The sequence below is a fragment of the Esox lucius genome, chromosome 13, assembly GCF_011004845.1.
Source record: "Esox lucius isolate fEsoLuc1 chromosome 13, fEsoLuc1.pri, whole genome shotgun sequence".
Classification (NCBI taxonomy): Eukaryota; Metazoa; Chordata; class Actinopteri; order Esociformes; family Esocidae; genus Esox; species Esox lucius.
The window spans coordinates 16,742,076-16,768,992 of record NC_047581.1 but is presented as its reverse complement, the minus strand read 5'-3'; the positions used below and the strand labels follow the sequence as shown (position 1 = coordinate 16,768,992).

The window sequence follows — 26,917 nt, the reverse complement described above, 5'->3', positions numbered from 1 at the left end:
CTAAAGGTGTTGGGCAACACTGAAACACCCTCACCATCTCGCTCTCTTCAAATGCAGAATACGTCTGGAATTCCAGCTCTGTCTATCCTGCCCAACAGGATGTGACATTGCTAAGATGCTACAGAGCTACAACAGTCAGCCAAACCACCTTAGCAATGAACATACACTTCTCAAGGGCATGCACTCTCCAAAGGAATTAGAACACAAACAAGGAACACAGCCCTACGTTCTCTATCATGAAACATAGCCCAACTCCCAATAGACAGCTGAAGCTCTTTTTGAGGGGCTAAACACGTGGCAACACTACACAGCAGGGCGCAAAGTTCTAGTCACACTCAGGAGTTGGTCCATACGTCCACATTCAATAGAGGAAGGGACGTTTGTAAAAATGATTTTGTCATTCTGCTGTAAGAGTCCTGTGACAAGCGCTACGGCTTTACACAGCTGCCCCCCCCCCCACCCGTGTGACATAATCGGGGAATCCCAAACCACGTCACACACATCTTCATCCCGTTCCCACCCCATCTTTACCAGCTGTCACAGAAATCACCGTAGGCAGAGACAGGCCGAGGCATGTCGTCAGCATGACACAAGATGACACTTTGATGTTAGCTTAGCAATCTGGATTGAAAAACTTCCATGAAAGCCTTTTGTTGCCTGTCAGGAGCAGCTCTGGTCCCTGAAACATAACATCATTTCAGACACCAAACTCACAAGGACACGACACGCAATGAAATTGGCTGAGGGCAACCAACGATAGCTATACCACAGACTGGACAGAAACAGGCAGCCCAGAGGAATGCTCAGGCCAAAACACACCAAAGACAAAGACAACAGGGGTCACAGGAGCGAAGTGAAAGGCACACTTGGTGGGTTGGTGGGTGTCCCTTTGGTTGATGCCTGGCAATGTGGTTGGATAGATTTCCTGCCTGTTGGGCCCTGTCCGGGGCCTCCCCCGTGTAGGGCCACAGTGTCACCGGACCCCCCCGTCTCAGTTCCAAGGTGTTACGCTGCTATATTATTGTGCTGGGGGATATGAGGGATGTACTACTAACTTTTCTCAGTTTCCTCCAGTTTTACATTTTAGAAGGAGATGAGGTCCTGGTCCACACCTGCGGATTACCTGGTTTGGGGGGCCCGTTGCTGTCCCTGTCCTTGTCCACCTGGTCATACTTCTGACCTAGTCTAATATCAAATAGACTCTGGATTTAGCCCAGATAAATGTATTTATTATTCCAATTGGACTCTTAATATCTCACGCGGCACAGCCAGAAGAGAACTGGTCACCTCTCTGAGCCTGGGTCCTCTCTAGGTTTCTTCCTAAAATTCGACCTTAGGGAGTTTTTCCTAGCCACTGAAATTCAACACTACTGTTGTTTGCTCCTTGGGGTTTAAGGCCGGGTGTCTCTGTAAAGCACTTTGTGACAACTGCTGTTGTAAAAAGGGCTTCATAAATAAATTTGATTGATTTGATTGATTGATGAGACAAAGAAAATAAGCTGCCATTATGTCAGACAGGCCTAAATGATTGGACAGTTGTTGGATTTGTATGTTTATTTGATAGTTAGGGACACATTTTACATTTTGCTGCTAAGTATATTTCCTAGTGATTATGCATACATAATATACTATATCTGTTAATAGTAAAAAAAAATTACAAATGATTGTTGTTGAAGCCAGGTCACAACAAGTGTTAATGTTTTAAGTATGTAAGTGTTTTTTTATAAAAATATAATGGGGAAAACTAGATACTTGGGAAATAAGCTTGATTTGGGAAGTTTGAATCCTCTTAAATTTGAAAAAACTAACAGTTTGGAAAAGAAACCCAATTAAAATATATAAATGTATCTCCTAAGCTGCATTTGAAGTTTAATTAGGTCATATTCACTTTTAATGTAAACTTGGACCTTTCTGTAGGTGTTGAATCTCTAAATAAACATTTCATTTATGTGGGGTTTGTTCTGTTTTTCTAAACTTTAATCCAAAATGAAGTTTCTTGATATTAGAATAAATGTCTATAGAACTTATTTTGAGCATTTAATTTGAGATTCTCATCGAAGATAAAGGTATAATGAGAGCAAATAGCATAAAGAGATTTGAATTACTTTCAACTGTATTCTTAAAATAGGACAGAACAGCTTGATAGCGATCTTTCTTTACTTTGTTTCCAATCCGCTATATACAGAATTTTGTCTTATAAATGACGCCAGCTTATCATGCAAAATTTGTGGAGGCTTACCATCAACTTTAAGCTATATGCAAGGCTTTACTATGGGAAAACATATCTGGCACTAGCGTTAAGAGGTAGCCAAGCTGGTGTGGTAAAACAATCCCACTGAGAACCCTAACTTGCATCCCAATGGAAAGGCCCTTGAAATTGATTCATATGATGAGTCAGGATTCCCAATGTGGGTGATCCTTATGACTCTGACGCTACCAACCAGGTATGGCATTATAGCAGACTTCATGTGAATGCATTGTCATCACACACTGCCTTTTTCTGCAAAAAGCAAATTTGGTGGAAGCACCACTGGTAGGAAAACCAACATATTTTTCACGCACATATTTGATATTAGCATGCAAATCTGTCCCCAATTGGAGGGAAACCAATCTATGGAGGAATTTTCCATGTTGGAAATGTTTTTTTCCATTTCATTTAGCTTACTGGTTATGTGGCCACAATGGGGACCTCTCTTAGAGTCAGGCAACGACAATGTAAGAACTGTCACCTATTTAAAGAAGTAGAATCCTGCCTTTCACGTTTACTAGACTGAATTAAACAAGAATGGTATTAGTTTAAGGTGGTTTATGGTGGGAAGGCTAGTATTGGAAGTTTCTAAAGGGAGATAAAGCCAATGCTAACTCATAGACGAATCAGTGAGAAAGTTTAAATGAGGAATACCTCAGGCATTCACAACAATTTTGTAGAAAAATAATATTTGAAAAATTAACTGCAGATGTCTTCTGGCCATTTTTGGTGGTATTTATTCTAGTAGTACAAAAAAAGTATTAATTATTTGATACTCTGATTGTGAGTTGACCACATAGATATACTTTCTTAAAAGTGTAGACAACCATCCCCTGTAACAACCAACCCTCCAAAGATTTGAGATGTCCAGCTCAACAATAATCAATTTGCTCTAATACACAACAAAACTCTCTATAATCCATTCCTTTATTTGTGAATCCAGATGTGACCAGTAATCCAAATGTAACCAGAATATGCTTTAAAAGCTTCATTCACATTTTACCCCATTCATCACGAGCACATGGGCTTTGGACAACATATGGCGCATTTCCTGTTGTTAATTCGAGTCTCAAACAACCAGAATATATTTTTAACTACAGTATGAGGTAAAAAAACACGAAATATTACCACAACACAACCATTCAATATTAATATATTATATATTATTAAGCTAAATCAATGATTGAAGGCTGTAGTGGCTTAATTTCTCAGGATGCCCGCAGTCATTCTCCAGATTCAAGAGCAACGCCCCTATAAAAATCTCCTCAGCACCACCCCTCATCCCAACCTGCCCCTCTCCTCTCAAAGGGATGCAGGCAAGTGACGCAGGATAGACGGAAAAACTGCGCTGAACCTCGATGCAAGGATTGGATAGGGGGATGATGGAATAAGACCATTTCTGCACACCCAGTTCTAAGTCACGAACCTCGGTTACCTAGAAATAAGACCGAAGCACGGCCTGTCTGGTTAGAGGACGCGAGGTTTACCTGTCATCAATTTTTTGCTGCCACCTACTAATATTTTGATGGATGCTGCTAGAATTTAGAAATGTGTCTGAGGTAGGCTACGTAAAGCTTATATTTTTGTCTTAACTGTTCTCAACGTACTCGGTAAGTTATCCTCCTCGGTCCAATTGAACAGCTCTAAAACTTGAAGGTGATAGGCTACAGGCCAATCCATTGGTAGGTGGAAATTAAAATTATTTAATGGAGACAGATTATCTATTTTGACGAACTAAGGCGTTTGTGCTACGTCAGATCTGCTACATTTTCCATAGTTCCGTTCTATTCAAATGGAAAAATAGCGTTATTGAGTAGTAGGCTAATTCATCCATTTTGAATTGCCATCAAAAGGAAGGATTTACCAAGGCTGCACCTTTTCGTAGCCTTTTTTGATCTTCAACATGAATTACCTGCGTCGCCGGCTGTCGGACAGCAATTTTATGTCCAATTTGCCCAATGGGTATATGACGGACCTACAACGTCCTGATCCTCCCCAGCAAGACCCAGCATTAATGTCGCCTGGACCACCAGAGAGGCGTCCGTCTGTCAGCCAGCAGTCTGATAGTACTGGCAGCGGAGCGGGAGTTGGCTTCTTATCCTCCTTATCGAAGGCTGTCAAACAAACCACTGCCGCGGTTGCTGAGAAAGTCACTGAGGTAGCAGACAAAGCAGGCGTTGCCTCTGGTGCCAAGATACTTCTGGTTATTGATGATCAACAGACCGACTGGTAAGAGAAGTGCTGCATAAGTGTATGCATTATGGTCCCAGTCTTGACTGAAATGTGTACTGGCAGCCATATGCTATTAAGAAATAAAAGTATATCCTTCATAGTCATAAAACATACTTATCTTACCCACATTCATCATACACACATACACCGAAATATTGATATTGTCATGTCATGGTATTGCATGTGGTGCAATTGGTCTTTTGCGCCACCAACACATTCCAGGTAGCCTTGCCTGTGCGGGCTGTGGTCAACAAATGTAACTGTTTAATAGTTTTTTTATGCATTAAAATGACTCCTTGCTGTGAGACCGTATATTATTCAGTAGGCTGGTTATATATTCTAGGCGAAATGTTTGAGATAGTGATGAATTATTCCGCGTTCCGTTCTAATGGAATGAACTGGTCTGTTTCATTCGATATTTGTCACCATTGACTATGTGATTCTGTAGAATTACAAAACTGCTCTGATTGCAGCCTAATCGCTGCTGGGCAAGTCTAATTCAGTGGCTCTGATAAGTATTCACCCCCCTTGTACACAGGTTATTGTGCTATACAACATGAAATCAAAAAGTATTTAATGAGCAGTTTTAGACACTGATCTACACAAAAATTGCCATAATGTCAAAGTAAAAAATAAAATCTTCAAATTTTTCAAAATTAATTGCAACTATAAAGCAGAAAATACATAATTGCACAAGTATTCACCCGGGTTTGCTAGGACACACCTGAATGAGCTGTGGTGCAACCAATTGTCTAGGGTCCACTTGCATGGGGCTATTAAGGTGTTGCACATGAAAGTTCAATTCATCTGTCTCTGGGATGTCCCATGGTTGGTTACCACAATTCGTAACAGAAACTATGAGGACACAGGAACTTTCAAAGCTGATCCAGAATAAGGTTGTTCCAAAGCACCAATTAGGGGTAGGATATAAAAGCATTTTCAAGGCATTGAATATCCCCCAATCACAGTAATGTTGATTATAAAAAATTGAGAGAGTATAGCAAAACTGTGAATCTGTACTGACCAAGACATCCTCAAAAACAGAGTATTCGGGTTAGAAAGGCACTAGTCAGTGAAGTCACCAAGAGGCCTCTAATAGAGATACAGTATTCGACGGCTGAGTTGGAGACACTGTTCCTACAATAGCCCACATGCTTCACAAAAGAGGCCTTCATGGGAGAGTGTCAAAAAGAAGACAACTCACAACAGATCTTGGCTACAGTTTGCTAGAAAACATGTGAGAGACGCTAAGCACTTTGTATGGCGCAAGCCTAACACCTCAAATCATTCTGTGAACACCATCCCTACCATGATGCATGGCGGTGGCTGCATCATGGCATGGGGATGCTTGTCTGTGACAGGACCTGAAAATCCTATAAAGCTAGGGGGCCGAATAAATGCGGCAAAATACAGAGAAATCCTAGAAGAAATTATTTTGAAGTCTACAAGGGACCAGTGACTTTATCTACCATCATTACAATCTCCAAACATACAGCCAAAGCTACACTGGAGTTGCTTAATAACAAAAAGTTACGATCTGGAGTACCTAGGCAAATTCCAGACCCCAATACATTAAGAGGAAAGAGTTGCAAACTGTGGTTCAACAAAGGTCCCCATCTAATTTGACGGAGCTTGAGTAATTTTAAATAAAGCATGAGCAAAAATGGTTGTGTCTATATGTGCAAAGCTGGTAGAGATTTATGTAAATAGACTCAAGGCTGTAATTGCTGCCAAAGTTTCCCAAATATTGACTAAAAGGAGATGAATATTTTAGCAATTCTTTATTTTATGTTTTGTATTCATTATTGATTTAGAACAATTTGTTGATATTTTTCTTGACTTTTTAAACTTTTATGTAACTGTTTTGTGTTGCTCCTAATTAAATCAATTTCCGGCGGATGAACACTGAGCGCCATTACCTATTTTTTTTTTATTCTGCTTCTCTTCTCCAGGGTAAAGGTCTTCAAAGGTAAAAAGGTTCATGGTGAATTCGACATTAAAGTTGAACAGGTGGGTGGCTCTTGTACTTTTTTTTTTCTTTTTTCATTGTTTCTATTACCTATAGTCTCCTAATGTCTCATATGACTGGTTTTCCCAAGCAAAGCATTGAAGGCATTGTAGGTTAAACAGGTAAAATATCCTAAAGGTTAAACAGAGAAAATAATTTAAATATTTTAAGAACATAGAGGACTTTCAGAAACCACACCTAGTCTTGTGTAGTCATACTATAGCAAAACAGTGTTTTCACACCTCTTTTGGGGTCTGGAGAATTGTGTATTAGCCAAAATGTTTAGCTGTTCCACTCTCAGAAATAAAGGTACAAAAGTTTGTTGCTGGGTTTATACTATATTAGGGCTCGCATTTGTAACCCTTTTAATGAGTACATTATTGTGCCATTGTATTTTGTACCTTTGAGAGACAATTATGTACCTAAAGAGACAAATCTGTACCTTTTCATTTTGGTGCAATGGTACAAATGTGAACCTTCTGAAATGATCAATCTTAGTACATCTTACTCCAGCGACAATACCGTTTGTTCCTTTAAGGGGCAAATCCTCTTTCTATTCAGACAGAATTATAATAAATTCCAACTATTCCAAACATGTTTGAACACCACACCTAACATTGACAATAAATTGGTATCAACGGAGTATGTATACAGTTAGCGCCTAGTCCATACTAGTCTATCATCACGGGGATCTGATTGAATTTAGTTATGTCCTTATGTGTTGCCGTTATGATTTTTCTAGCCGGGCATTTCTTCTTTTACGTTTTTCAACAGAATCTTGCGATCCAGGCGATATAAGCCATTATGCGCATTACCAGAATGCGCTGTTTGCAGTGTTTTTGCGGAGGTGGGATGCCCTACCGAGACAGACATAACTTAGACAACTGTAAATATCGAACCGATTATGACACAAACGCTTTGTATACATCCATAAAAAGGGGAACACTTGTATGGCTTATATCGCTTCTCAAGATTCTGCTTAACCGAGTAACAGAAATATTGTTCAGCTAGCACAAACACAAAGGGAGTCATATAAAACATAATGATATCACCAAATTCAATCATGCTCGTGATGTTAGACTGGTATGGATTAAAACAATGTATTGTGTTTTACCCAAGCTGATAGATATAATACTGTAGGGTGGATGCGATCCAAGTACTCATACAGCTGAAGGATAAGAGAGACCTAGAGAATGAGAGACACAGGGACACCATAATACATTTTTAGACATTTTGATTCTTCATTAACCTTTTGAAAAGGTTAAGCCTACGGTTGAAAACCCTAACCCTTACTTTACAAATATTCGTACAATTACTTCCCTTCCAGCTCAAGTGAATATTTGTAACAATTGTTTAGACATTTTCACTTCACCTGGGATATCCTAGGATTAGGTGCTTCAGTGCTTAAACCCTGAGCACCAATCATATGGGTGTCTTGAATATGTAATTCACCAATCCATTACCTTTATTTTCACAAATGTCCCAAGCTGCAACCTGGTCTCAGGACACTACGTAGACTATTTTATGTAAATCCATGGCACCCGATTTCGTTTGATATGGGACGTTAAGTTAGGTTATATTACAACGTGCCACCAAAACGTATGACATAACTAAATTATTAAAACGTAACATATCTTACGAAGGCTATTACAATGTATCAAATGTTACGAACGCTATTAAAACGTAAAATAACATACGGACGCCAGACAAACGTATGATATTTACAGACGCTATGAAAGACAAATATTTCCTGTTTAACCTGTGTTTTGGATCGGCAACGTTTGGATAAGAAAGCAGTCACACTACCTACTGCTCCACATTGGATATGTGGATTTAGGATGACAGCAACACCAAGGTCGCTAGAATATGTTATAAAAGCATTTTATTGTTAGAGTTGGGTTAACGTAAGGCATCACAGCACTGGGGTTAGGGGTAAGGTTATGGTTACAAAGAAAATCACTTCAAACATATTTATGTTGTGACAACACAACTTGCCCTTACTGTTTACATGTTCCTCACCGGAGCAGTGGGTAGCGCACCTGTCTGTAATGTGGAAGGTTGCCGGTTTGAAAAACAGTTTTCACTTTTTTCCTGGCTAAAATGTATGTAAAATTGTCTACGTAGTGTCGTGAGACCAGGCTGCAAGTTCCCCTTGCCCAAAGGTGGGTACAAAGGTTTTCTTCAGTTTACGTACATTTTCTCTGTACCTTTCCTGCTAAAAAAGGTACACTTTGTACCTTCAAGACCAATGATGTACTTTTGAGGGTACATTTCTAAAATGTTTACTTTGTAGTACCCTAGCTGTACCCTTATGAGTGTCCCCTAGATTCCGGCTACATTTTATTGGATTATACTTCATAAAGACCCTACTCCTCATAAGAGGGTTTCTGTCATGATTACAATGATTTTTGACAAAGATTGATACGAATGTTCTTCACATAGGCTGACTTCTCTGAAATCAACCTGATAGCTCATGCTATGGGGGCTTATAGTGTTGATATTGAAGCAATCCGGAATGGAACCAAGGTCACCAAGTAAGTCTACTGTGCATCCTTTAAATGCAGTGTTCTAATTGTGTCCTGATTGCTGTGCCCTGAAATGTGTCTGCCTGCTGCCTCACTGGCTGAACGTGTAAGCATACTTGAGAAAACAAACCTTAACCCTAATCCTTTAACATTAGCATTAACGCTAGTTGGCTTTATTATTATATTTTACATTTTGGGCATTTCGCAGACATCCTATTGAATTACATATTTTATATGAATTACATATTTGATTGGCTGATTCCAAAGAATGGGCGGGGTTGCTGTAACCTTGGTGGAGTTTCTTTAAAATGAGCCTGTGAGGCATCAGTGCCACTTATGCACATCTTGGGTCACCTTTGTCCTTTCTGTGAGTGTAGTTGACAGTCAAGTCCTTATTACTTTGCTAACTATCAACTAATATCAACTAATGTTTTTTGTAAGGTGTTTCAGGCCAGATTTCGTCCTGGTTAGGCAGCATGCCTTCAGTATGGCCAAGAATGGGGACCACCGGCACGTAGTGATTGGGTTGCAGTATGCTGGTCTCCCAGGTGTAAATTCTCTGCACTCTGTCTACAACTTCTGTGACAAACCATGGGTGGTAAGCATGAAAATTATATGGCAGGTTATTTGTGAATGCTTTCTAATGCCAGTCTATAGTAATTAAAATGAATAGGAAATGACTGCTGGACAGATCATTGGTAATGATTTAACTGTAAAAGAAACCTTGTTTGTGTGTTATCCCATCTTGTTTCAGTTTGCTAATTTGGTGAGATTGTACAAGCAACTGGGACCAGAGGAATTCCCACTGATTGAGCAGGTTTACTATCCCAACCACAGGGAAATGGTAGGTGTTCTGCCATCTGCTTCTCCGTACTCCTCCCCTACCACAACATAACTGCGTCCTGAAACACATGCCCCTCTTTTTGGACGACACCCATTTCTCAGTCTCAAGTGTAAGAAATGACAAAGGGGTAGCTGTCTCACATCAATATTCTATCCATTATATCTTATATCTGATTACAGCAACCAATTCTCTCTTCTCGCTTGTGCAGGTCACATTAGAACCAGAGGGGGTTTGATTATTCCTGTGCCTTGTGTATTCATTCAGGAGCACTGCACTGAGATCAGTGTCTTTGTCTGTACTGCCGCAGTGCCACCCCCCCCCCCCCACCCTTGCATTTGCAGGCATGCTCTTGGCTCAGCTCAACATGATAAACTTTTATCACTCTAGAACTCTGAAATAGTTTTAATGCATCTTTTAGAGATTGGACTGACCTCACCGTATTCGCACCATGAAGTAGTTTTAGATTTTGTAGTTCTCTGTTGATGTCTATTTAGTATATTATCTATATAGCCCATTCAAACTTGATTATTCTTTGTTTTTGAGCTACATTCTGGCTCTTACAGCAAATAAAAGCAACTAATTTTAAGTTTACATTTACTCAATTTGTAAGAAATTATGTGCTACACATTCTCTTTAGTCAAACAAACCTGCCTGAGCACAAACCGAACTGCATGTCTGGAGTCTTTGTAGAATTATGTTGGGTTGTCTATTTCTACAGATTACCACTCCTGGTTTCCCTGTGGTGGTGAAAATGGGACACGCCCACTCAGGGATGGGGAAGGTAGGACTGTTTCTTTGTATTTATTGAACCTTAATTCATACAGAGAATCCAGTTGCACCCTGCATTACAGCAGCAATTAACACATATACAAATATTCAGATATGAAATACACACAAATTAAGAAAAGAAAACTTTTTAAAGAAAACTAAAAAAGTAATTCATCAAACATTTCAATTGACTTATAGGCTCCAAAATGTCTAGCTTAATGTTAGTCTGGAAGACATTCCATGAGTGGGGGAAATGTAGACAAAAGCAGTTTAACCTAACTCTCAATTACCCTGTGATATCTCTAGGACTAGACAGTCTCAAGTGTGACAGCTGCTGTTTTCATTACGTTTTATTACAGGTGATTGTTTCAGTACACGTCATGGTTCACTATATCAGAAAGTAGGTTGGCCCTCTTTGAAGTCAGGTAGATTCATGCATTTCGACCTTTTTGTTTTTAAGGCTTTCCTGCATGAATTACCACCCTACATTACTTTTCTGTTGACATGCAGAACCTATCCGACCCGGGCTCAGGGATGGTTAACACTAGAGATCCGTTCAATCTCCACCAAGTTAGGTAGATCTACTTTTTGTTTTTCTTCACCTCACATATGGGATAAATTCTAAGATCATTTTAAACATAATTGAATCAGTTCCTCTAGGGTAATTAAAGAATATGATACGGGTAAATAAACATTTATATTATAATATACACAGTGTAATTTAATATATTTATATATATAATTTCTTTATTAATTTATACAGTTTTTGGGGTGTGCTCTCCATACTTTGTACTGTGTACTGTATCGATGCAGGGCTCACCTGCAAAAGAGACTTTTAGTCTCAGCATGACATCACTTAAAAAAAAAGGTTAAATGAAAACATCACCATTATCTACAACTGACAGAAATTGCTTGCACTGTATAATTTATATGCTGAGATGACAAAAAATACTTTATTAAAATGTTTTCTGAAACCATAAGCAGGTATCCACAGCAAAGCCCATTGTTGTCAATTTCTCCGCAAGATAATCAGCTTTCTCTGCAAGCCCTGTAAGATAATCAGCTTTATTTAAATACTTTGACAGGTCGATATGTAGTGCAACACCATACCATACCATACCATCTTCTTCCGCTTATCCGGGGCCGGGTCGCGGGGGCAGCAGTCTAAGCAGGGATGCCCAGACTTCCCTCTCCCCAGACACTTCCTCCAGCTCTTCCGGGGGGACACCGAGGCGTTCCCAGGCCAGCCGGGAGACATTGTCCCTCCAGCGTGTCCTAGGTCTTCCCCAGGGTCTCCTCCCGGTGGGACGGGACCGGAACACCTTCCCAGGAAGGCGTTCCGGAGGCATGCGAAACAGATGCCCAAGCCACCTCAGCTGACCCCTCTCGATATGGAGGAGCAGCGGCTCTACTCTGAGCTCCTCCCGGGTGACCGAGCTTCTCACCCTATCTCTAAGGGATCGCCCAGCCACCCTGCGGAGAAAGCTCATTTCGGCCGCCTGTATCCGGGATCTTGTCCTTTCGGTCATGACCCAAAGCTCATGACCATAGGTGAGAGTAGGAACGTAGATTGACTGGTAAATCGAGAGCTTCGCCTTGCGGCTCAGCTCTTTCTTCACCACGACAGACCGACACATCAACCGCATTACTGCAGAAGCTGCACCGATCCGTCTGTCAATCTCCCGTTCCATCCTTCCCTCACTCGTGAACAGGACCCCTAGATACTTAAACTCCTCCACTTGAGGCAGGCACTCTCCACCAACCTGAAGTGGGCAAGCCACCCTTTTCCGACTGAGGACCATGGCCTCGGATTTGGAAGTACTGATTTTCATCCCCACCGCTTCACACTCGGCTGCAAACCGTCCAATTGCATGCTGAAGGTCCTGGCTTGAAGGGGCCAACACCACAACATCATCCGCAAAGAGCAGAGACAAAATCGTGTGGTCCCCAAACCTGACACCCTCCGGCCCCTGGCTGCGCCTAGAAATTCTGTCCATAAAAATTACGAACAGAACCGGTGACAAAGAACAGCCCTGCCGGAGTCCAACATGCACAGGGAACAAGTCTGACTTACTGCCGGCACTGCGGACCAAGCTCCTGCTTTGGTGGTACAGGGACCTGACAGCCCTTAGCAAAGGACCCAGGACCCCATATTCCCGAAGCACCCTCCACAGGATGCCGCGAGGGACACAGTCGAATGCCTTCTCCAAATCCACAAAACATTGGTTGTGGATTGGTTGGGCAAACTCCCATGAACACTCCATCACCCTGTAGAGGGTATAGAGCTGGTCCAGTGTTCCACGGCCTGGACGAAAACCACACTGTTCCTCCTGAATCCGAGGTTCTACTATCGGCCGTATTCTCCTCTCCAGAACCCTGGCATAGACTTTCCCGGGGAGGCTGAGAAGTGTGATCCCCCTATAGTTGGAACACACCCTCCGGTCCCCCTTCTTAAAAAGAGGGACCACCACCCCGGTCTGCCATCCCAGAGGCACTGTCCCCGACTGCCACGCGATGTTGCACAGGCGTGTCAGCCAAGACAGCCCCACAACATCCAGAGACTTTAGGTACTCAGGGCGGATCTCATCCACCCCCGGTGCCTTGCCACCGAGGAGTTTCTTAACAACCTCTGTGACTTCAGCCTGGGTGATGGACGAGTCCACCTCTGAGCCCTCATCCTCTGCTTCCTCAATGGAAGACATGACGGCGGGATTGAGGAGATCCTCGAAGTACTCCTTCCACCGCCCGACGACATCCCCAGTTGAGGTCAACAGCCGCCCACCTCTACTGTAAATAGCGTTGGTAGGGCACTGTTTCCCTCTCCTGAGGCGCCGGATGGTTTGCCAGAATCTCTTCGAGGCCAGCCGATAGTCCTTCTCCATGGCCTCACCGAACTCCTCCCAGGCCTGAGTTTTTGCCTCCACAACCACCCGGGCTGCAGTCCGCTTGGCCTGTCGGTAACCGTCAGCTGCCTCAGGAGTCCCACAAGCCAACCAGGCCTGATAGGACTCCTTCTTCAGCTTGACGGCATCCCTTACTTCCGGTGTCCACCACCGGGTTCGGGGATTGCCGCCTCGACAGGCACCGGAGACCTTACGGCCACAGCTCCAAGCGGCGGCTTCGACAATGGCGGTGGAGAACATGGTCCACTCGGACTCAATATCTCCAGCCTCCCTCGGGATCCAGTCGAAGCTCTGCCGGAGGTGGGAGTTAAAGATCTCTCTGACAGGAGACTCGGCCAGAGGTTCCCAGCAGACCCTTACAGTACGCTTGGGCCTGCCGAGTCTGTCCAGCTTTCTCCCCCGCCATCGGATCCAACTCACAACCAGGTGGTGATCAGTTGACAGCTCTGCCCCTCTCTTCACCCGAGTGTCCAAGACATACGGCCGCAGGTCAGATGAAACGACAACAAAGTCGATCATCGACCTGCGGCCTAGGGTGTCCTGGTGCCACGTGCACTGATGGACACCCTTATGCTTGAACATGGTGTTCGTTATGGACAAACTGTGACTAGCACAGAAGTCCAAGAACTGAACACCGCTCGGGTTCAGATCAGGGGGGCCGTTCCTCCCAATCACGCGCCTCCAGGTGTCACTGTCGTTGCCCACGTGGGCGTTGAAGTCCCCCAGTAGAACGATAGAGTCCCCAGTCGGAGCACTTTCCAGCACCCCTCCCAGAGACTCCAAGAAGGTCGGGTACTCTGCACTGCCGTTCGGCCCGTAGGCACAAACAACAGTGAGAGACCTATCCCCAACCCGTAGGCGCAGGGAAACAACCCTCTCGTTCACCGGGGTAAACTCCAACACATGGCGGCAGAGCTGGGGAGCTATAAGCAAACCCACACCAGCCCGCCGCCTCTCACCATGGGCAACTCCAGAGTGGTGAAGAGTCCATCCTCTCTCAAGGAGTGTGGTTCCGGAGCCCAAGCCATGCGTAGAGGTGATCCCGACTACCTCTAGTCGGAACCTCTCAACCTCACGCACGATCTCAGGCTCCTTCCCCGCCAGCGAGGTGACGTTCCACGTCCCTAGAGCTAGTTTCCGTGTCCAGGGATCGGGTTGTCTAGGCCCCTGCCTTCGACTGCCGCCCGATCCTCTCTGCACCGGCCCCTTATGGTCCCTCCTGTGGGTGGTGAGCCCACGGGAGGGCGGCCCCATGTCGCTTGTTCGGGCTGGGCCCGGCCGGGCCCCATGGGGAAAGGCCCGGCCACCAGGTTCTCGCGAACGAGCCCCAACCCCGGGCCTGGCTCCAGGGTGGGGCCCCGGCTGCGCCATGCCAGGCGACGTCACAGAACACAAGTTAGTTTTCATCATTAAGGGGTTTTTGAACCGCTCTTAGTCTGACCCGTCGCCCAGGACCTGTTTGCCTTGGGAGACCCTACCAGGGGCATATAGTCCCAGACAACATAGCTCCTAGGGTCACTCGGGTACTCAAACCCCTCCACCACGTTAAGGTGGCAGTTCAAGGAGGGGACAGTGCAACACAATTTGATTAATCTTACAGGGCTTTGCCAATATTATTTACAACCAGTGTATTGGCTGATGTCCAACTCTGAAACCAAGAATTTGGATACAGGATAATCTTTGTCTCTGGTATCCCCATTTTTCTGTAATAGTTGCATATGGGTTTGATTGAGATACCTATTAAATCCAACTTCGACAATAGATTTCCCTGGCAAGTGCTAAAATTACAGCATTTGTGGCACAAAATATATCCAGGAAATGTCTTGGTAATGTTATTAGCATTATTCATGCATCATGTTAGAATAATTTGAAAGTATCTAAAATGTGTTATGAATCTTAACTAATACCCTAATAGGAGATTTGAACATGATTTTTTAAAAAGCATAGAAAATGTATTTCTTTAAGTGCAAAAACTCAAGCCCTTTACAGTTTTTGAAAATGTATGAATTGTCAATATATACAGGATTTCTACAAACAGGCTTAGTAACCATGTGCAGGGATTATAATGCAATTGCAGTTAACATACTTGAAATTGTCCATTAGGGCTAAGGCTACATCTCAAGGCTGAGTCATTCTACTGCAAGTCACACAAAATCCAAAGTTACAATCTGTTAGATGACACTAAAGAGTTGAATAATCAAACCCTATTGTTCTTAGTTTTTACTCTACCGTGATCATCATCAGATAAAGTGATTGAACAGATGACTTGCAAATTCAGTCATTGATTACCTTCACTGAGCTTGGTTTAGCAATTCTTATATGTGCCTTGAAATGCTTGGATTAAATCAAAGCTTCTAGGTGAATTGGGTAAATACCATCCTCTTTCTAAAACGTGTTTTGTTTCCAGAAAATATTAAAGTTATCTACAAAATGTACTCCCATGGATTTGCAGTAATCCTGTAGACAGACGTGAAATACTAGAAGACTGCTGAAACGTTTAATGCTACAATTCATGTAGAGTGGAATGCCAGAGCTTTTTTCTCTTTTTGGCTTGCAAAAATTCAGTCAATTAAAATCTCCTTTTCAACTGTTCAGAGATGCCCTTCATAATGTCATTCGAACACACATTTAGATTCCAAACTTTTGTGTTTGTGCAGAATGCTTGGGAGTAGTTTGTTAATTTCCTTCATGCAAGCTTTAGGATAAAACGTATTTGTCCTGGGAGTTTTTTGTCCTGGGAACCGTGATGTTCCGCACCATGGAGCTGCCCAAAACAATGGCCAGAGTCAAATAAAACCTCCCATTTTGATGACTCATCTTTCGGCTGCCCTGTCCGAGCCTTTCTCACAACTGGACAACGGGAACCCTCAGCTTCTGACACCTGGTCCGGGTCACTCGCATGACAGGACTGCTCTTTTTACTGTTTAAAATTAGAAGTAGGACTGGATCATTGTTTATACCTTACAAATCAGTCCTTTGAACATAACATTTATTGAATCATGTTTTACTCTGAAGGTGAAAGTGGACAATCAGTATGACTTCCAAGATATTGCCAGTGTTGTTGCCCTGACCAAGACCTATGCCACATCTGAACCTTTCATCGATGCAAAATATGATGTCCGCATTCAGAAGATAGGGGACAATTACAAGGCATACATGTGAGTGAAATAAATTAGCTTGTTGAGTCAATCTATTCTACAAATTCCCAAAGTTAGCATGGGGTACAAATGTGTAATTGTGGATCTTTTCTGATCAATAGGCGGACATCAATTTCAGGGAACTGGAAAACTAACACAGGCTCAGCCATGCTGGAGCAGATAGCCATGTCAGACAGGTGAGTATAAACACAGATTTCCCCATTGTAAATCAGACAGCAGGGTGGTTAGTAACACTGTTATCCAACATCAAAGGTATAAGATGTGGGTGGACTCCTGCGCTGAGGTGTTTGGGGGTTTGGATATGTGCGCTGTGGAGGCTCTTCATGGAAAAGATGGCAAGGATTACATTATAGAGGTAAAGCATTTTAATGAAGTAGTGTTGACATTTCACAGTAAGGTGCTCTTTTACGTACATACTCTGTAACTAGTAACCTTGTAATAAAACTTTTAAAACACTGTCATACCTTGTTTTCTCTTCGTTTTTTTAGGTGGTGGGCTGCTCTATGCCCCTGATTGGAGATCAGCAGGATGAAGACCGTGCTCAAATTGCAGACCTGGTCATCTCCAAAATGAATCAGACAGTTCCCCGAACCACAAATCCCTCTCCTGTTCGGTACCCTGCTGCACAGGTGACACTGTTGCCAACCACATCTGTTTTTATTATATAAAAAAAATGAACATTTGTCAAATAGTGTGTTTATATAAGCAGTCTCTTATTAAAGTAAGTTCGGTCAATTGAAACCTAACAACTATTTGTGACAAAATGAAAACCTGAATTCCAAACCTACACTATAAGTAGACTACATGTATGGACAACATATGAAAGAAATCCATGCTTCAGTTTAATTTCCCTGGCAAGTGCTAAAATTACAGCATTTGTGGCACAAAATAGATCCAGGAAATGTCTTGGTAATGTTATTAGCATTATTTATGCATCATGTTTGAATAATTTGAAAGTATCTAAAATGTGTTATGAATCTTAACTAATACCCTAATAGGAGATTTGAACATGATTTTTAAAAAAGCATAGAAAATTTTATAAATGCCTTAAAAGGAATTGCATGGTTTTTTCCTAACCTAGGGGTAATCAGGAGAGGTCAAACAAACATCCCTTTTCCACCTTAAAAATTTGCCATACCATCACTCCCAACTAGATGCATTAAAAATTATTCATGCCATCTTTCTGATTTACTACAACAATGCACTGTTTCAGCATCTCACAGCTCAATCACTATAGGGATTTAAATACAGAGAGCAAGTTGAACACAGAAAACACAGTGGAAGAACCAAAAGATTGTCTGAATCTGATGAGCAGTTCTTAAATGTAATTAAATAACACTTTCTTGATGGACAGAAAGAAATCCAGTGATGTGTTTGCCCAGAAACTGGCAGAGTCATTTGGCAATAAAGTAAACCCAACCCCAAACACAAGGCAAATAGTATTTATTAGATTTGTTATAAAACAAATTTTGAGACCTACTTAATACTCATCTATCTGTGAGCGTCTTGTTTTGTCTGTTCTCTGTGTTTTATGTAAATAGACCTCAGTCTCTGTTTAATAATAATAATAATAATAAGGTTTAATAATAATAATAACACATTTACTGCTCAGATAATTGTCTTTAAACAACTTTCTCAGTATGTTGATTTCATTGTTACATAATAATAATAATAATTATTATTATTAATAATTATGCAATATTTATTTTTATGTATAGCTTTGAGCTTTTTAACAAATGTATTTATTTGAATATATTTTTATTATTTATTAGTTACTTTCTTTAGGTTCACAGTGAATTTCAGATTTATGATTTTGATATTAAGCATATGAAATGAAGCATGAAGGTTAAGTATCCCTTTAACACCTGTTTCACTTGTTGACCATGCAGAAAGCTTCATCCCCTCAGCCAATCTCCCAAGCCAAAGTGCCACATGCTCAACAGCGCCCTCCTCCGCAAGGTAAGAATATCACTCCCAATGGTGACAATTTGGTTCTGTTCATGAAGAACTACATTGTAGTTTTTATGACAGCCCGATGGGACACTGGTAAAACAGTCATCTGTCTCCTTCAGGTGGCCCACAACAGGTCCCCACTGGCACTACTCCCCCTCGCCAAGGCTCCCCCTCCCAGCAGCGCCCCTCTCCTCAAGGCCAGCCTCCTGCACAGTCCCAGCCCCCTGCCCCCAGCCCCAACACCCAGAACCCCCCTGCTCAGGCACAACAGCAGGTCAGACAGGCCAACGCAGGAACTGGGGCACAGCAGCGTCCTCCAGGGCAGGGCCAGAAACCCCCATCTTCTCAGGGCTCTCCCCAGAGATCCATGAGCCAGGGGGCTTCTCCTCAGAGCCAGAGGCCACAACAGGCAGGTCCACAGCAGCAGCAGAGACCTCCCCCAGGAGGACCAGGACAGAAGTCCGCAGGGAGCCAGCCCCAGCATAGGTCCCAGCAGAAGCCAGCGCAGCCTGCCAGGCAGCAGTCCCAGGGAGGAGGCCCCCAGGCCCCTCAGCAGCAGAGGGCTCCAGTACAGCAAGTTCGCTCAGGGGCCCCTACCACACAGCAGCCCCGCCCTAGCGCCCAAGGCCAGGGGGGCCCTGGAGGAAAACCACCTCTGCAGCAGAAGCCTCAGCCCCCACAGAAGCCCACCCAAGATCCCCCTGCTATGGGAGCCATCCCTCCATTGAAGTAAGTTTTTATCAATCATTCCAAAATATGCAAAGCCAGTTTAGGTTAGGGTGTTTTCATTTGTATCACTGGACTAGATTCAAATGTACTTGTCATATACATAAACTTTTCAATACGTCTTAGCAATGCCATTAGCCAAGAGAGTAGGGGGATTATTTTTTCAATAATTGCATAGAATTGTTTTAAACAGCCCCAATGTGTTCTAAAATAGAGAATGAAATTGCTTGATGGACCACGTTGAAGCAATTTATTGTGTTGTTAGAATAGCTCCTCTAGGGTAACTCATTGCCATTATGTATACGATACTACAAACAATAATATCACTGTAATATTACTAATAGCAATCCCCATAGGCAATGGGCCGGGTACGACTGATCCCCCCACACAAGGAAACACAGAACCTAACAGGTGGAGGCAGGGGTGGGGGGTGGATTTGCACCCACATGCTAGTATGACCATCAGCAGCTCAGACTGAGTGAGTAACCTGATGATTAAACAGAGTATGAAATCAGATTTTCTGATAGGAGTGATATGACATCAGCTGATGCATTGGAGGTCAATAGAGGAAGAAGTCCATTAATTGCTTGTCCCTGGCACAAATAATTTTGAGGAAGGCTGCTCTTAGCCTTGCACAACATTTGATAATAAAACAAGAAGGAAAACATAATTACAGGCTGTGATATTCCACACAACAAGGTGACAGGATAAAAGGTATGACAAATCTTGACTGGGACAACTCAGATCCCACGGAAATCATACTAAATTAATAAAGATTATAATCAACCAACCTCTATGATTAGACCAGTATAAAATAAAAGTGTGCACGCACTGGTCAGTTCTATTTAAGTAAGAACATTTATCCACTTCTACATGTTGTCTAAATCAGAAGAAAGTGGTATTGGGGATGTTAAAACATTTCCCTGGGTAACAGACATTATTTTTCTTCATAAAATAATCCCACTGCATCACAGCCTAGCCTGACATAGGGGCCTATGGCTCATTACATGCATCCCTTCTACACACTTGAGAAAAAGACACATCAGCTACAGTAGGTGGCTTGCACGATGTGCTGTACCAATATGGCTATCTTTTGGTGTTTTCTCTACCCCTCTCATACATACAGAAAACACTTTTTCATGCAGTGTTATTCAATGTGAAGTGCTTGGGAAAAAATTCGGTATTCACACATGCTGATGTTGAGGTTATTACTATTTCCTAAATTTTTTCTTTATTATTTATTTAACCATTATTTCATCAAGACAGTTGTGTATTAATTATCATATTCAATTGCAACCTGATTTACATTCCATTTGAAGTGAAAATATATATTTTTTAAATACAGCAAGATAGCAGATAGTAGCTTGTTTTTATTTGTTTTTTGAAGGTGCTTTGATGAATGTTTCAAGCTTTAAGATTTTTGGCAATATGTTCCAGTTGTTGGCAGTGGCAAATTGAAATAAATTATGACCAAAGGATGTGAAGGTTTTTGGAGGGACCAGAGTGAAATATGAACCAAATGCAGGTTAGTATTGGAGTAGTAGATGTTATGGAGTGGGCTAAGGTAGAGGGGCTTTAAACATAGTTGGCATTGTGTATGTAGAGTGGGCTATTTGACCAGAATGTGAAGTTCACAGTGACTAATGTTGAAAGGGCTGCTGGTGATAAAATGGTTGACAGTGTGGTAAATTATGTCTACATTTTTTATTAGCTTCTTAGCATTTAACTTGGCATTGTGGTTGAAGGTATTGAATAAGAGTGAGCAGTCACGCCATATACCAAATTATTTGTGGCTGTTGACATAATCTAATTTAGACCCATTAAGAATGTTATGGGTATGTTTGGGGTTCAGTCTGGTTGTTGAAGGCTCTGATTGATGAGCATACCTTTTTGTTTGATTTGGTATTAAGACCTGATACTGATTAGACATCACTATACTGGCAGCAAAAGCAATTGAATTAATACAGATAATAGAATCTTCTCTAAAATCCTACATTGAGAAAAAACAACAGATACTACCAGAGGTGCAGACAGGAAGCACTCAGATATGAAACACTGTACAAGGTCAGAGAAATCACTTTTGAACCATGTTAGACATTCCTCTGAGAACCCTATGTTAGAGTCCTGCATTGGGTTGGGTGGAATAAAAATTTAATTTAAACCTGTGGCCCAAGGTTCAGAACTATTGTTTTATGGGAAACTTTTTATATAAAGCCAAAACTTAATATCTATGAGAGGTGAGACAGATAATCAGCAAAAAAGCAGTGAGAAAGTGCAGCAAGAAGTGTCCCCTCCCCCACATGAGAATAAATAGCCTAACTTAGCAATGCTACTTTTCTTGTCCGTTTTTAATAAGCTCACACAAAAATGTCTAACTAACGTAATCAGTGGTATAAATTAAATGAAACATTACACCAATCAGCCATAACATTATGACCACCTGCCTAATATTGTGTAGGTACCCCTTTTACTGCCAAAAGAGCCCTGACCTGTCAAGACATGGACTCCACAAAACCTCTGAAGTTGTGCTGTTGTATCTGGCACCAAGACGTTAGCAGCAGATACTTTTAGTCCTGTAAGTTGCGAGGTGGGTCCTTCATGGATCAGACATGTTTGTTCAGCACATCCCAAAGATGCTCGATTGGATTGAGATCTGGGGAATTTGGAGACAAGTCAAACCATTCCTGAACCATTTTTGCTTTGTGGCAGGGCACATTATCCTGCTGAAAGAGGCCAATGCCATCAGGGAATACTGTTGCCATGAAAGGGTGCACATGGTCTGCAACAATGCTTAGGTAGGTGGTGCGTGTCAAAGTGACATCCACATGAATGGAAGGACCCAAGGTTTCCCAGCAGAACATTGCCCAAAGCATCACACTGCCTCCGCCTGCTTGCCTTCTTCCCATAGTGCATCCAGTTGCCATGTGTTCTCCAGGAAAGTGACGTACACGTACCCGGCAGCACAAACAAAACTTTTACCGACACAAACAAAGCACAAACGAACGAGACTATTTTGGGTGAATTTGGAGCATGTTCTGAGTGACCTCAGAATGACCTAAAAATATTATTTTAATATCTAAAAAACGGAAACAGCACAAACAAAACATTTTTCAGCACAAACGGAGCACAAACGATTGAGCATAGTTTAACAACGTTTTGCGTTGGGTGGGGGGCCAACTTCACGCAGGTACTGACAGTTGCCATGATAATGAAATTATCAGTGTTATTCATGTCACCTGTCAGTGGTCATAATGTTATGGCTGATCAGTGTATATTGAGTGAATGAAAGTGTTTAAATGTTTCCCAACAGCATCATCCGTTTGCTCAGTGATTTAGTCCTTTTGTTGTTTGGGGAAAATACAATATGACAGGATGCTCTGCATATAATCTAAAATTCTTAAAAAGCATAATTGCATAATAACTGAATACATTTTTTGTTTTTTCAAAGCATTAATATATGTGTATCATCATCAAGGGGACCGATGTGCGTGAACCTGTTACACCTACACCTAGATATTGAGATTAATGTTGAGTTTACCGAGCTATGTGTGTTTTCTAGAACATGGATCACTGATCAGATTACTTATCAAATGTGTACAGATCTATGTGTGTTTTCTAGAACATGCATCACTGGTCAGATTACTGATCAAATGTGTACAGAGCTATGTGTGTTTTCTAGAACATGGATCACTGATCAGATTACTTAGCAAATGTGTACAGAGCTATGTGTGTTTTCTAGAACATGCATCACTGGTCAGATTACTGATCAAATGTGTACAGAGCTATGTGTGTTTTCTAGAACATGGATCACTGATCAGATTACTGATCAAATGTTTACAGTGCTATGTGTGTTTTCTAATGGTATTCCTGATCAGATGTTGACAGTGCTATTTGCTATTCAATCCAAATATTTTACTTAGTTTGCATGAATATGTCCCATGCTAATTTTTAAAGGATTCCAATTAAATCCAACAAGCCTTATTCACCACTACCATCCTATTGAATGTTCCGCAATCCCTAAATCCATTTACTTTTCATTAACATCAAAATTTTATTGTAGCCTAAAGTAGCATCAATTTCGTGGTGCCCTTTTGCTTTACAAAATAATTAGCAGAAATTGAATTGTTTGTTAAAAGAGAATTGTTTGTTAAAAGCATTTACAATCAGGCATGTGATTGTAGGCATGTGATTGTAGGCATGACTGAGTTTTGATCTAGATGGAAAGCATGCCTTTGCATCCATATCAATCATTCAGTACTTTTATCAAGTTGAGCTGATCAGTTATGTAAGGAATGGCCATACCCACTGAAGGAACTCCATCTATCCCCTATTTATGGGGTCTTTCTCTTTCCGTCTCCCTCTTACCATTACATGAGTTTTCTGCATGACTTTAATAGCCTCTTCCTTTCCTCTATTACCATTTCCTCTCTTTATAGCAAATCCCAGTCTCTTACCAATACCTTCAACATTCCAGAAACCCCAGCGCCGCGGGCCAGCCTTAGCCAGGACGAGGTGAAGGCTGAGACCATACGCAACCTGCGCAAATCTTTTGCTAGTCTCTTCTCAGACTGAGAGATGGAGTTAGCGCCCCTTCCCCGCTGACAGAAAGGCAGACAGACTGAAAGACAGACCGTACCACTCGACCAACGCACAAAGGACCAACAGGAACAAAACCTCCCTGTCATGGACATTGATGTACCCAAATGTGATAATGGATCCACTGCCTGTACATAGACACACACAGAATATAATGCAGCAAGGTTTGTAGGTGTCAGTCTAATACATTCCCAGTCACCTTAAATTCGAAATAATTCCTACACACACATGCACACATTTGTGTTTTTATTATTGTGGGGACCTAAAACCCAGAAATCCTAGCCCTAACCCTAAACCCTCAATAACCTTACTCTTATGCCTAAACCAGCGCTTACATTTTACCCGAACTGGACATCTAACTGTATTGCTTAAACTTAAAAGTAATCCCAGTTCTAACACTAACCACATTTTACTTTTGTCCCTAAACTTTACCCCTAAGCCAGAAATATTTATTTTCATAGTCAAAACATTTTTGGGGGATAGATATGCCCGGTTTTACTGTCTATGTGGAGACTTTGGGTCTCCACATGTACACATAGAGAGATGGACCACACACACTTACTGTTACACGTGTTAACATTTCAGAAAAAATATGGGTGAAGTGTCTCACTCCATCGCTTATCAGTCCCTATATAAATTGTGCTATTCAATAGGACATTACATTTCAGAAGAGGTTTTATGTTACTACAGTGTTTATACGTACTTGGAAATATCTACTTGTTCACTCTTTTGAAAACACAATACTATAAACAATGCAACAATAATCTTAATAAAAGTTTTTAGTTGTGGCTGTAAAATCATAGTGACACAGTTGACAAAATTTGGTTGCTGGTTCAAAGGAACCATCCCTAAATGATAACGTCACATTGTTGTTCACACTACTGTAGGTCAGTTCAGTCCCTGTAAACAAACATTTGTTGTTAGAACTTCATTGGAACGCCTGGCGCTCGCGAACGTCCTTAAAATGTTCCATGTTTGCTTTTCGTTGTTTTAAATGCATGTCAATAAAGGAGATATGGTTGTAACAATGTTGTCACCTGTAGTTAGCAAGAGTAGTAATCCTAGCAAGTGTATGTGATTTTGTGAGAATGCTGTTGCTACCTCCCCCTCTCTTCTTCTGTTTCATTAGGACAAAATCCGAAGGGCACCCAACCTTGACAACATGCCTTACACTGACTCAAAATTCAGATCAAATGGTATCGTCTTAGGGATGTCCTGTAAATTGACATCCCGTGACATGCGTGTCAGCGGTCAGGTCTTCCGTAGGTTACACTGAAATGAAGATGACGATGATGACTGCAAAGGAAAGTAATTGCATTTGTATGTTTTTGGGGTACAAATGTATTTCTTTGAAATGTATTTACACATGTAACAAAATTATACTTGAATACATACTGTAAGACATGAGTTGAGAGATTCTTCTGCGATAAAGCCACCTCAGTGCTCTATTTTACTAGCCATCACTAGGGCCTGGGATGCTGAAGTCTCTTTGAATGGATAGTGTCAGGGTCCCCTGGCACCCAGCTTGGTTACAGCTTGTGACCAGGGGGCCTATTCCAAAGAAATGCTCAGCCAAGGAATGTCCCATCGGCCATATAGGCAGGGTCAATGTACTGGAATGTCATCTGTGGTAGATACACTGCAGCAGGACACTATGGTTTGATATTTAACATGAGAATGTTCACACAAAAAAGGGGTTTGGTCAAATCCCTAGGTATTTCCTTAGCCCATAGCTAAAAACATATTTTTCTAGGGCACTGAAATGTCTTCCGAAAAAGTGTGTTCAATGTCAATAGGGCGGTTTGTTTTTGGACCTAATACCAAATGTCCCCCCCGAAACCCCTGTGCTTCCTCTTGCCCATTGGTCCTTCCTCTTTCCACAGTGATCCCTTGTGATAAGTGGTGCATAAACGTGTAGATGTTGTTCTGTAAAACCAAATAGAAGTTTTGTACAGAAAGTGACTTATGATTCATTGGTTCCCCCCGCTACTAGCTGTGCTTGTTTATATTTTGTCTTTCAATGAATATTTGTGGATTTCGACTGATGATTTTGGGCGTTTCTCTCATTACATTTTTGGGGTATTGAGCAAATTTTTAACACTGGAATTCACAGTCATTTCTTATGCATTCATCATAATTCTTGTCAAACTTTTTTAACTTCAGTTTCTCTTGTATTCAGGATTACATGCCAACGTTTGTGAATGTTTATTACACTTCTTATCATAGAGCTCAACGTGAATTGTAACTCAGTAAACTGTTTATAGAATTGATCACATTAACCTCATTTGATAACTGCTACTAATCTGAGAAATTGACTTGTCTTGTTGGCACATTATTGGCATGCATTGCTATTGTTTTACTCAAATATCGGCCTTCTTGTAACATAGTGGTATTCATTCCATCATATAACTGTTTAAAAATTTATTATCCTTATCTGAATTTTTCCTAGATGTGTGTTGACACTATAGATGTTTCTTTTAAATGTTTGCATTCATTTTGATTGATATATTTGAATGTATGTTTACAATTTGTCTGCCTTCTTTGGTAAAGTGGTTTTCCTGTATTTTTTTATTTGGAAAGGTTTTATCTTATCTGCACTATGAATTTCGGTGAAATTGATTGTCAATATTGATGCCTGCCAGATGTATAAAAACAAGAAATCTATGTATCTACAATAGACAAATATGTAAGATCAAAAAGAGATATTAGTTATATTGTAAATCATGATGGAGATTTAAAAAAATATAGAAAATTATATTTAATGTTGCAATGTACTGTAGCTGACTAATTGTGTGAAAATGACTGTGCTATCAACATGCGCATATATTCAATAAAGTTGAAGCCCAATAGTATAACAATGATCAACCGTTTGCATATGTTCAGATGATTCAGATCAAAAATAGCACATCAAAATGAGTTGATATGATGTTAGCAATTGTTTATACAGTACACAATA

General features: G+C 41.4%; 1 protein-coding gene across 2 annotated transcripts; it reads left to right on the top strand.

The window, feature by feature from the left end:
• The first annotated feature begins 3,535 nt into the window (after positions 1-3,535).
• syn1 (synapsin I) lies at positions 3,536-26,827 on the top strand. Of its 2 annotated transcripts, none has more exons than XM_010899744.5 (13): positions 3,536-4,477; positions 6,433-6,490; positions 8,931-9,022; positions 9,455-9,611; positions 9,768-9,857; positions 10,576-10,638; positions 16,544-16,686; positions 16,788-16,862; positions 16,939-17,041; positions 17,175-17,315; positions 18,576-18,645; positions 18,759-19,368; positions 23,840-26,827. In XM_010899744.5, exons 1-13 carry the CDS (start codon positions 4,152-4,154, stop codon positions 23,865-23,867), a joined length of 1,956 nt encoding a protein of 651 aa, XP_010898046.2. In that variant the 5' UTR covers positions 3,536-4,151; the 3' UTR covers positions 23,868-26,827. The 2 variants fall into 2 exon arrangements, with proteins under 2 accessions (XP_010898046.2, XP_010898045.2); XM_010899743.5 differs by having other exon boundaries at positions 3,537-4,477; positions 23,802-26,827.
• The last annotated feature ends 90 nt before the right edge of the window (positions 26,828-26,917 follow it).